Here is a 12035-nt window from a genome sequence, read left to right as displayed (position 1 = left end):
GGGGGCAGGGAGCGGTATTCCCGAGCATGCTCCAAGGGGCGGGGCGTGCGGGGCTCGGCGCATGCGCGGAGGGAGGCGAGTGGGAGGCGCAGGGCCGCGGTGGCGGCGCTCGGCGAGAGTAACAATGGCAGCGGCAGTGACTGCAGGTGGTGGCCCCGGCCCCGGGGCGGCGGCGGGGCTGGCGGCCCTGTCCGTGTCGCGGCGGAAGGACGGCGGCCCCACGGGCAAGTTCTGGGAGAGCCCGGAGACGGTGTCCCAGCTGGACGCGGTGCGGGTCTGGCTGGGGAAGCACTACAAGAAGGTGCGGCCCGGCCCGCGGGGACTGGGGCGCTGAGGGGTGGTGGGGCGGGGGAGTCTAGGGAAGCGCTCCAGGAGGGGGCGGCCTGGCCCGCGGAGGGGAAGCACTATAGGAAGGCCCGGCCCGCGGGGGGGGGGGCGAGGGAAGCGCTATAGCAAGGGCCGGCCTGGCCCGCGGGAGTGCTACAGGAAGGGACAGCCCGGCCCCGAGGAGCTGAGGGAGCCGGGGTCGGGGGGGGTCTAGAGAAGCGCTACAGGAGGGGGCGGCCTGGCCCGCGCGGAGGCGGGGGGGCCCGGGGAAGCGCTACAGGAAGGGACAGCCCGGCCCCGAGGAGCTGAGGGAGCCGGGGTCGGGGGGGGGTCTAGAGAAGCGCTACAGGAGGGGGTGGCCTGGCCCGCGCGGAGGCGGGGGGGCCCGGGGAAGCGCTACAGGAAGGGACAGCCCGGCCCCGAGGAGCTGAGGGAGCCGGGGGCGGGGGGTCTAGAGAAGCGCTACAGGAGGGGGCGGCCTGGCCCGCGCGGAGGCGGGGGGGCCCGGGGAAGCGCTACAGGAAGGGGCGGCCCGGCCCTCGGGGCTGGCGGCGAAGCGCCCCAGGTAGTCTGGGAGCGGTAACAAAGGGCTAGCCGCTCCTTTGGGTGGTGGGAGCGGGATCCCGGCCTTCGGCGGGCCCGGCTTACCGGCCAGCGGGCTGGTCATGTTACTCTGCAGCGGTCGCTCGCCCCGGAGCATCCCGCTCCCCTCCCCAGGCTGTGGTGGCTTCGCCAGTCCTTCCCCTCTGCCTTTCTCTCAGCTTCAGCCTGACTAAATCCACGCTGCAGAGAAGTCTTAAACATCAGGTTGAACCTAGTTTTCACCGGTTACACAACTTATAGGGAGCTCTCTTGGTCTTGGTCTTAACTGTAGTTTCTTTGTGTGCAGCTGTGGGAATATATAATGTGTACTGGACTGTAAACTCTGTGACATGTATAGCACCAGCAGAATGAGGCGCCAGTCATGCTGAGCATGATTATAATATAATGGAGAGAAACTGTGGAGTTTTAAGTTAACTTTTATTTAAAACTGGGTTGCTGATGCTCTTTAGCTTAAGTACTTGTACAGCTTGTGGCTTACTGCAGTGTCTGAGTGCAATCTGTTTATCTTCAAACACTCTTATGAGCTAGAAGGTGGTGAAGTGCTCTTATCCCATTTTACAGATGACGATTGACTTTCAGAGAATGACTTGCCCAAGACCTTGTAGAAAGTCTATGGTAGAGTAGGGAATTAAACCCAGGTCTCCTGAGTCCCAGGCTAATAACCTATCTGGACCAGCCGTCATTCCTATAACCTTATTAAGTTCAGGGCTCCATTGTTTAAATATAAAAGAACAAGAATTGAAAAATTTACCCAATGACCATTTTTCTGAGGACTGTGGCTTCATCTGCATGCAAACTTGCACTGGTTTAGCTAATGATTTTTTTAAGTCAGTATATTTAAGCCAGCAAAACCCTTTATGTACAGTTTTATTTCAGTTTGAATGGCTGATATTGATTTGGGTGAAATAGTTTCCTTATAGATTTAAGCAAAACCAAAATAATCCACTTTTAAATCAAAATAAGATTGTCTGCACAGGGTTTTGCTCTGGTTTAACAAAATTGTTTTTAAACTGATTTGTAACTCCAGTGCAGCTTTCTGATTTTATACTTGTGTGGCCAGTATTCTCTCAAAGCCACGACTCCTGCAATTTAAATAAAAGTACTTGCTAAACTGAATTTAAAACATGCTAATCAAATTCTTATTTATTAAAGCTTTAAAAACTTAATTATATATCTCTTGCTTTTGTTATACCTTTCCCTTTCTTTGTTCACTCCATGTCTTTTCCTATAATAGCATGTAAAGTTATCACATGTCCTGCATTATCTTATTCAGTGTCTTTTTTTCTTTCAGCCCATGTATTTCCATTCATTGTTTTCTCTACCTTATTTTCTTTTTAAGTCTCTCCATATTGTATTTCTCTAGTTTATCCCATCAACTTCTCCGTCTTCCCATTCCACAATTCATGTGGGCCTTTGAAGTCTTACCAAATACTTAGTTCCAGAAGGCTAAGCCTTCTAGCCAAAGTCCTAGATGAAAGTTGAGGAGCATTATCTGGAGCAAAACCCAGATGGGAAGCTAGATATTTCCCCATCCTTCACCTAAGCTGCTGGGACAGGGGGGGGTTAGAAAACCTGCTGTTTCATAGATATTAAGGTCAGAAGGGACCGTTTTGATCATCTGGTCTGAACACCTGCACAACTCAGGCCATAGAATCTCACCCACCCACTCCTGCAAAAAACCTCTCACCTATGTCTGAGCTATTGAAGTCCTCAAATCGTGGTTTAAAGACTTCAAGGAGCAGAGAATCCTTCAGCAAGTGACCCGTGCCCCATGCTACAGAGGAAGGCGAAAAACCTCCAGGGCCTCTTCCAATCTGCCCTGGAGGAAAATTCCTTCCCGACCTCAAATATAGTTCCTGGACTATGGTGGGGCTCCATCCTTTATATCAACCTGAAGCCTAATTGGTTTCTATAAGCATGAGGTTCCTCCAATATTTCTGGGTCCTAGAAGAAAGCAGTGTTCTTTTACTCCGTTTCCCAAGATTTCCATCCCAGAGTCCCTGGCTAATGTGAGAGAAGATTGTTTATCCACTGCTTTACCACTCTTCTAGCCTCAGTTTGAGTCCTCCTTCCTGGGGAATAGAATCAGTACCTGCCCTCTTGCTGTTCAGACCCTTCCTTGAGGAAAGGTCTGAACAGCATCAGAGTGATGTTAATTCAGTTCTTGTTAATTTCACTGCTGCATATAGGATTCTGGATTGTAGCTGTGAAAACTGGCAAGAACTTTTTCACTCTGTTGTAGCTTGTTAAAGCTCTTAGCGTCAGGAGAGGCATTGGATCCATCATAGTGTAGGCTTAAGACAGCAATTCATTGGTTAAATGCGAAGGTAATTTTAACCTTAATGGCTGGACACTTAATATTTTTCTTACATGAAAATTTAGATTCTGCAAAGTTGATAGGACTTGCCTGGAAAAGATATCTAATCATTCTTGGCAAATGAATTTTTTAGGACCTCTGTAAAAGAGAAGTGAATAGTCTTTTTAAAAACTGGGGGGGGAGGGAATTAAGAACTGCTTCTCCATTTTGGCAAACAAAGGAATTTTATATAGTCAAATGTCTTTAAATATTAGTAAAACTAGAGCATCAGATGTAAATGTTTATCATCTTTCTATTAATAAGACTAATAGCAGTTTTCACAGGTTACAGTTTTTATAGTGAACTATTTTAGTCTTACTGTATTAATGCGAAAACTTCCATTGACTTCAACTGGTGCAGGATAGTGTCCTTAATAAATTGAACAGTGTGTGTCTGGTTGAAAAATTTTGTGGCCTGCATGACACGTGGAAACTGAAGAATCCAGGCTTTTTAAAGAAGAATTAGGTTTCTAGCTTTCGATTACGCAGGTAATTTTCCAACTGTGAATCAAATGTAAATCAGTGCAGTGTTGTCTTCCTGAGTCTGCAGAAAACCTGAAACTAACTCTAAGGGTGAATTCCCTCACCCTTTATTAATCTCATTAGGATATCAGTGCTAAAGACCAATGATGACGCTAACATCAAAAATAACTCTTTCATTGTTGATCATTTCAGTGGGATACATGGAGGAAGGGCGTGGGAATGAAGTCCACGGAAGGAGGGTGGGAATTGGGAGTTGCTGTAGTGAAAGAAATCCAAAGGGAAGAATAGAAGATGCACATAAACACAGGAAAGAGGAAGAGAAATCAAGAAAGAAGGATGGGGAAGGAAGAGAAACAAAAAGCAGATATAGTGGTCACCTTATTTTTCCATTGACCAAGTTTGGTAGATGAATTAATGTGAACAATTGAGCCATAAGTCAAGTAAAATTGCTAGTTAAAACAGTGATACTGTTAGTGATATTGAATTGATAGCAAGGTACTCTAAAAGTTCAGTGACTACAAAAACAATTTTATTCACGATCTGTGTGCAAATCTATTGACATAACTGGGAGTTATGCTGTCGATTGAAAGTAGTAGGGAGTCTTGCATTTCTACTCCCACCCTTTGACCATAATAAAAAATGGAATTCAGACCTCTCCTCTGAATGAGTTTGATCCCCATGCTTTGTGTTGTGGGGTTCTTTGAAGGCCTAGTCAATTGTGTTTGGAGTGTTAAATCCTTTTCTGGTCAGGACTGAGATATTCTTCGACCTAATGCACATAATGTGGGACAGATACCGGATAAAATACTATTTTACACAGAAATCTAATTCAAACTATGAAAAGTTGAGTAAATTATTTAATATAGTTTATTATTTATAATTCACTAATGATCAGAGGTTCCACTTGTCAGGCCCTGATGTGCATGTACAGCAACTAGCATCATGTTATATTAATGTTTACACAACTAATTGTTTTCTATTAAAATACCTCTCTCTACTTTATGCTGTGCCATTTATAGTTCTGCTGGAAATATTTTAACATTTTGGGTGGTCTTTAATTTCCAGCACACATTCTCTTCATTTAACATCCAACACTTTTTATGCTAAAGAGATCAACAAATAGCTTTGGCATTAAAGATTATAGACTCAAATAACTGTGGGGCTGGAAGAGAGCTAGAGAAGTCATCTAGTCCATCCCCCTGTGCTGAGGCAGAGCCAAATACACCTAGAGTATCCTTGACTGGTATTTGTCTAGCCTGTTCTTAAAAACCTCCAATGATGAGATATTCCACAACTTCTCTTGGAAGCCTATTTTGGAGCTTAAGTACCCGTATATTTAGAAAGTTTTTCCTAATATGTAACCTAGGGCCTTGTCTACACTGCTGCTTTACAGCACTGAAACTTTCTCGCTTAGAGGTGTGAAAAAAACACATCCCTGCGTGATGCAAGTTTCAGCACTGTAAAGTGGCAGTGTAGACAGTGCTACAGCGCTGGAAGCCACTCCCCTCATGGGGGTGGTTTTTTACACCTCTGGGAGAGCTCTCTCCCAGCACTGGAGCTGCGACTACACAGCCACATTAAAACGCTAGCGCTTTAATGTTGGTAGTGAAGACATACCCTAAATCTCCCATGCTGCTGATAAAGCCTGTTACTTATTGTCCTACCTTCAGTGGATATGAAGAACAATTGATCACTGTCGTCCTTTGTGATAGCTGTTAATAATTTGAAGACTATCAGGTCCCTCTCTCAGTTGTCTTTTCTCAAGACTGAACATGCCCAGTTTCCTAACCTTTCCTTACAGAAAAGGTTTATAAAACCTGACCTAATCTTTGTAGTTCTCCTGTGGACTCTCCAGTTTGTCCACATCTTTCGTAAAGTGTAGCAACTAGAACTGGACACAGTACTCCAGCTGAGGCCTCACCAGTGGCAGTAAGAGCAAGACAGTTACCTCTTGTGTCTTACATACAAGACTCCTGCTAATACACCCCACAATATTAGCCTTTTTTCATAGCTGCATCACATGGTTGGCTCATATTAAATTTGTGATCCACTATAATCCCCAGATCCTTGTCAGCAGTACTACTACCTAGCCAATTATTCTCCATTTTGTAGTTGTGCATTTGATTTTTTCTTCCCTGAGTAAAGTACTTTGTACTTGTCGTAATCGAATTTCGTGTTGATTTCAGACCAAAGACGTAGTCCCTGGGCATGATTTTCAGGAATGTTAAGCACCTCCAAGTCTAGCTGCAGTCTGCGGGTGCTCAGTGCTTCTGAAAATCAGGTTGGTGGCTACAAAAAGCACTGACAGATGGTATGGTGGAGATCTGCAATAAAAACAAATGGGTAAACAGCTGGTGTGCTGCCTCAGAATGCAAGCAACATGAGGATTGGCTGTCTTTTGAGTGTGTTTAGTGGGTATGATTTGGGATTCTTACTGAATACTGAAGTGATCTGAGCCACAAAATTTTGTTTTTCAAACTGGTCTAATTTTTACTACTGCAATAGACTAATTTGGTTTACTAAAACAAGGTTACTGTTTTTCCTTTTACATTTTAAATAAGGGGCCTCTGTGCTGGTTGAAACAGTGGCTTGATGGCAGTGGTGCTGAAAGTCTGCTATGTAGCCACAAAAGTTACAGCACAGACATCAGCAGTGCCAGCTTCCCACACACAGTTCTGTTAACATGCCTCAACCCTGACCTGGAGGGATGTCCCATGTTGTTTCAGTCCTTGGCAGCTGTTAAAGTGTTAATTTTTGTGGTTTGTGACATGTACCTGTGGACTGAGACCGCCAACTTGTTTCACATTAGCTACTAGCATCTGGGCTGGAAAAACTTGTCATCTCCATATTTGTTTCATAGTCTCTTATCAGTACCATTGGAACATTAAATTAGCAAGTGTTTCTCTGCTAATTTCCTTTGAGCTAATCTGAAAATCAATTTTTTTTTTTTAAAAGGAGCTAAAGACACAAATCTAGTGTTGTTGTTGCTGTTCTGCTTTTAGCTCAAATCATTGAATCTAGCTATGGTTAATTGTCAGGAAAGTGGTGGTCTTTTGTGTGAAAGTGCTACAACATACAGTTGAGTTATTTAAGGATAGTGGTGGCCTTAAAGTTGGGTTTCCTTGCTTTTGTATCCAAGTCTGACATTTTAGTGTTGTTTCTGTATGTGTCTTATATTGTTTCCTGTAGTGCCAACAGTCCGCTGGGTGAGTTTACAAACACACAAGAAGGCATAGACCTTGCCCTAGGGCAGCTTACTCTAAAACTTTTTATTGTGTTTCCTTCTCTGCAGGCTCATACGCTGCCTCTGCTCATTATGGGTGAAAGTAATATGAAAATGAATGATTCTTGTAAGCTTCACTGCTGTCTCCTTCCCCAAAAAATCAACTATGAATCAGCTGGCAAATAAGAATCTGGTTGGATTAATATTGCTGGCAAAAGCCCATAGCAAGGCCCTCTTGTACAGCTTTTTCAGACGGTGAATGAGAGGACCCTTCAAAGCTTTTCCTTTGATGTAGCTAAGTGTTCTATCCTCTTATTGTAGAGGGGGAAATGGAGGCACAGAGGTTAAATGACAGAGGTTAAATGAACATGTCCATGTTCAAGGTAACACAGCAAATCTGAGACAGCATTAGGACTCCTATATTCTATTTCTAATTATTTCCTTTTCCATCAACTTGACAGCCCTCAGGTTTAATTTAACTCTGTGTGAGGTGGGAGTGGGATTCACAAATCTCCATTAAGAAATAAGAGTGAAAAAAATGTACACTTCAAAATATATCCAAACCCCCAGGTGCATTTTCCTGAGGGGGAGCGGGGGGATTGGAATTCTAACTAAAGTAGCAGCTAAAAATATATAATAATCCAGGTTAAGAATATTTTATTTTTTCTAAATATTGGTATTCTGGAGTGAGGTTACATTTTGTGCTCTTTAAGTTTCTAAGTTTTGTTACAGTAGGCTGAAGAATGCTTCAGAAACAAAACAAAAAAAAATGCAACTTGTTTTGAGTCCTGGTAAGCAATATGATCTGAAGGAATGAGCGTGGATTGTGGAGTCAAAATGTTTAGAGTTCTAATCCTACTTTGGTTACTGACTCTTAATGTGGCCTGAAGCACAGAAGAGAATGTCTATCTGTACAAGGAACACTTCATACTTACCTATTTTTAGAAATTTTAAGGGTTGTCTCACTTTTTACGGTGCTTTAAACTTAATGCACTATATAAAGTTTAAAAAAGTGTTCAAACCATTTTAAATTACTTATTTCAGGGAAATTAAACAGTAATAAAACTGGTTTGAGATGCGGTCAAACTGCAACGACGCAAGAGCCAGAGATGACAGAATGGATCTGCCTTGTGAAATGGGTTTTCATGGTTACTAAGGTTGTCCTGTTATTGAATAACACTTTATATAAAGGAAGTTCCTTTAGACAGGATGAGGATCATCCACAAAATAGCCTTTTTGGAAATGGTAGTATTTTTCTTCTTGGCATGCGCAGATTACATACTGCTTTTGAGGGTGAGAGGATATGTTCTAACAGATGTAATGATAAGCACAGGTAAGCTACTCTACTTAGGTGCTATTGAGGCTGGTAAGCCTAAAATTAGACCTGGCAGCTTTGTTTCTTGAACATGTGTGCACATGCTGTTCTTGTTGAATAAATATTTTGGTCTTCATAAACTTCTATTAAAATAGAATGGAAACAAGATTATAACGTCTGACACTTGACTTCCATGCTGTCAGTTCCATACACTAACTACTGTACAAGTTAACTTTGTAGCTTAGTAATGCGCATTTTAACTACACTTTTTCCTATGCAATCTGGTTGATACTTGTTGAAGAATACTACTTAAACTGAAAGTTCAAAATGTTATGTGAAATCGGACAAGGTAGAGTGATGACTTTTGTTGTGCATGGTTGGCTCAGTTTTCTGGGAATTGCAGGGCTTTTGTTGATGATTCAGCACAACCCTGTTTGTTCATCTAAACAGTTGTAAAATGAAGAGATTCAGCAACACTAATTGAGTTTTTGTTTTTAAGCCCTAAACTGTAGGAGCAGCAATTTGTCACCTTTGTCACCTCTTTTACAGCCATATACACTTACAGCACTGTATGAATGTTATGAAGTGCTTTCCTTCTTGGTTAAATAAGTCTTAAAACTTCCAGAAGATAGAGTAGTTATCAGGAGGCATAATGGTTCTTAGTAGGTAACAGACAAAGCTGCCTTCTTTTAGGTCACCTGATAGAATCCAGCCCAAATTAGGAGAGAGTGCTCTATGGTGGCCTGTATGAAATGGTTTGGTGACCTTTCTAGTTTATAGTGGGAAGCTATCCACATTACAAAATTACCACAAATGTCTCCCCTTTGGCAGAGAATTGAATAATTGAACAGGTTGGAAACCATCTGCCCTTTTTATGTCGTGGTTGAGACACACACACAAGTGAGGCAACTTGGGGAATCTTGTGCTGCCATGTGTCGTTCATATTCTTTGAATCATTAAAACTTCATTCTCCAGATATTGTCAGCCTTGCTTCTACAGCTAGTACAGTAACTCCTCACTTAAAGTCGTCCCGGTTAACGTTGTGTCGTTGTTAACATTGCTGATCAGTTATGGAACGTGCTCGTTTAAAGTTGTGCAATGCTCCCTTATAACGTTTGGCAGCCACCTGCTTTGTCCACTGCTTGCAGGAAGAGCAGCCCGTTACAGCTAGCTGGTGGGGGCTTGGAACCAGGGTGGGCCAGCAGCCCCTCCATCAGCTCCCTTACCAGCTCCCTGCTCCCCTCAGTTCCCTGTGCAGCAGCTGCCCAGCAGGCTATCAATTACTGGCAGTTCAGCTGTCCTTCCCCCCCCCCCCCCACTGTCATGTGCTACTCCTGCCTTGGAGCTGCTCCCAGGAGCCTCCTGCTCCCTGTTCAGGGGAGGGGAGAAGAGATGGGGTAATGTCAGGGTGTCCCTCTCCCCCCTACTCCTGTCCCCCGCTTACCCCTTCTCCATATAGAGCAGGGTGGGGACAGGACAGGGCTCAGGATGGAGAGAGCTTTTTAAAGGCAATGTACTTAAAATGGTGTCAGCATACTTAAAGGGACAATGCACATCTCTCTCTCCCACACACAGGGTGTGTGTCTCTGTCTGCCATGCTGTCTCCCCTCCCTCCATTCGTGCTGCTTGTTGAGTGTGAGCCACATTAACAACAATGTGTTAACCGAGTGCTAGTTCATCATTTAGCAGTAAGGCATTCCCTGGGATTCCACCCTCTAACTTCACCACCTCAACCAAGCTTCACAATCATCATTGCTGTGTACAGTATTAAACTGTTATACTCTGTGTGTTTCACACTTTTTTCACCAGAAATATAGTCTTTTGTCTTGTGAAAAACTTTTCCCTGGAACCTAACCACCCCATTTACATTAATTCTTATGGGGGAATTGGATTCGCTTAACATCATTTCACTTAAAGTTGCATTTTTCAGGAACATAACTACAACGTTAAGCGAGGAGTTACTGTACTAAGTCACTTACAAGTTTAAGTATTTAGTTATTGAAGTCTAATGGTGAGAAACCCATACCCTTTACAGGTTTCAGAGTAGCAGCCATGTTAGTCTGTATTGGCAAAAAGAAAAGGAGTACTTGTGGCACCTTAGAAACTAACACATTTATTTGAGCATAAGCTTTCGTTAGCTACAGCTCACTTCATCGTGAGCTGTAGCTCACGAAAGCTTATGCTAAAATAAATTTGTTAGTCTCTAAGGTGCCACAAGTACTACTTTTCTTTTTGCATACCCTTTACAGTATCCATCACTTCTTACATGCTGCTTTAGTAACTGGCTTAAAGGGTTTTATTTGGTTATTTAACAGGCTAAATTGAAATGACAAGTGCCTGATGTGTGTAACAGAATTGTTTAACAAAAAATAGAAATATTTGTGGGAGTTCTGATGGTTATGTAACTATTCTTGCTTCATGAACTTCTCAAGGTACTGTATATATACACTCCTGGGGGAATTCTGTGCTACTGTGCATGTGGATAATTAATGAGCCCCACATATTTTTAATTTTTTTGTGCAGAAAAAAGCTTCTGCCAAAATGTTGCTGCAGATCCACGTTTTGCCCACCAGAGGGCGCTGTGGCGATAGAACAAAGCAGCAGCTCCCCGCCAGCTAGGGAAGAGAGAGAGAGCCTGGCTTCTTAACAGTGGGCCAGGTTAGGAGACAGGGGCCATGGGGAGACAGACAGCGTGGGGTGCTGGGGGTGGAGGGTCAGACAGGGCTCATAAGGGCTAGTGAGGGAGGACAGACTGGGGCAGGGGCTGAATGGGAGTAGAGGCACAGAGCCACAGAGGGAGGGAGATGCAGGGCCACATGGTGGTGTGGGAGGGGGTGCAGAGCTACATAGGGACAAGGGATGGCTGGGTGGGGGTACAGACACATGGGGACAGGGGGAGGGGGTACAGAGCCTCATAGGAACATGAGAAGGGGGTGCAGAGCCACATGGGGATGTGGGGAGTAGGTGTCTGAATGGGGGTGGAGGGGCACATGGACGAGGTGCAAAGACACATGGGGGTGCAGGAACATGGGGACAGGCAGATGTGCCTGACTAAATGGGAGAGGCTAAGAGTCAGCCAGGGTCTGCATGGGGGAAGCTCTCTAACAATCTGTCCTCTCTCTCTCCCCCCCCCAAAATAACCCTCTTCCATACTTTTCCCACCCATACCCAACAACCCTCCCAGGTTCGTTACCAGTGACCACCCCAAGCCTTTGCACTGCTTCTGAGGGGTGTGGGAAATATGGTTCTATATTGTAGTTTAAATGAATTAGTACTCAGAGTTCTGGATTAATATGCCTAGTAAGGAATCTATTTGTCAAAAAACATTTCCTGAATCTTTTTTGTTGTCTGTATCATTAAAGACATTCTTGATAACAGGTCTTTTGAAATAAATGACCAAAAATAATTGAAATTTATGTGATTATATTGTGTTATTTTTGACATAATAAATATGCAGAATTTTAAAATACTGTGTGCAGAATTTTTAATTTTTTGGCACAGAATTCCACGAGAAGTGTATATATAGAAGTCTGGCTAGACAGAAACAGTGGAAGATATAAGACATTCTGCTTGGCTATTATATTAGTTGTTCACCAGGTAAATGGCTCAATGATTAGTCTGTTTACTGACCAACTAATAGCCTCTCAGATTATGTATGAACTGGTCATACACTGAGGTACTGTGCCTGGGGAAATAAATATATCCTGGAGAAAAAGTACCTGATTGTAG

The 12035-nt window shown here is 43.6% G+C and overlaps 1 protein-coding gene across 4 annotated transcripts in view; it reads left to right on the top strand.

Annotated features, from left to right (window-relative positions):
* The first annotated feature begins 61 nt into the window (after positions 1-61).
* The window catches only part of SMARCC1 (SWI/SNF related BAF chromatin remodeling complex subunit C1), a 183713-nt gene continuing 171739 nt past the window's right edge, over positions 62-12035 (top strand). For 3 of the 4 annotated variants that reach the window (XR_013344985.1, XR_013344986.1, XM_077808521.1), the window contains exon 1: positions 81-301. Coding sequence is in view for 2 of the 4 variants with exons in the window: in XM_077808521.1 (XP_077664647.1) it covers positions 125-301 (177 nt within the window). In the remaining 2 variants the exon portion in view is untranslated. Of the gene's footprint in view, positions 302-12035 lie in introns of all 4 variants that reach the window. The other variant, XM_077808520.1, reaches the window with a different exon arrangement.

The sequence above is a fragment of the Eretmochelys imbricata genome, chromosome 2 (assembly GCF_965152235.1).
Source record: "Eretmochelys imbricata isolate rEreImb1 chromosome 2, rEreImb1.hap1, whole genome shotgun sequence".
Taxonomy (NCBI): Eukaryota; Metazoa; Chordata; order Testudines; family Cheloniidae; genus Eretmochelys; species Eretmochelys imbricata.
The sequence above is the reverse complement of the archived record's forward strand: the minus strand, read 5'-3'. Positions and strand labels throughout refer to the sequence as shown.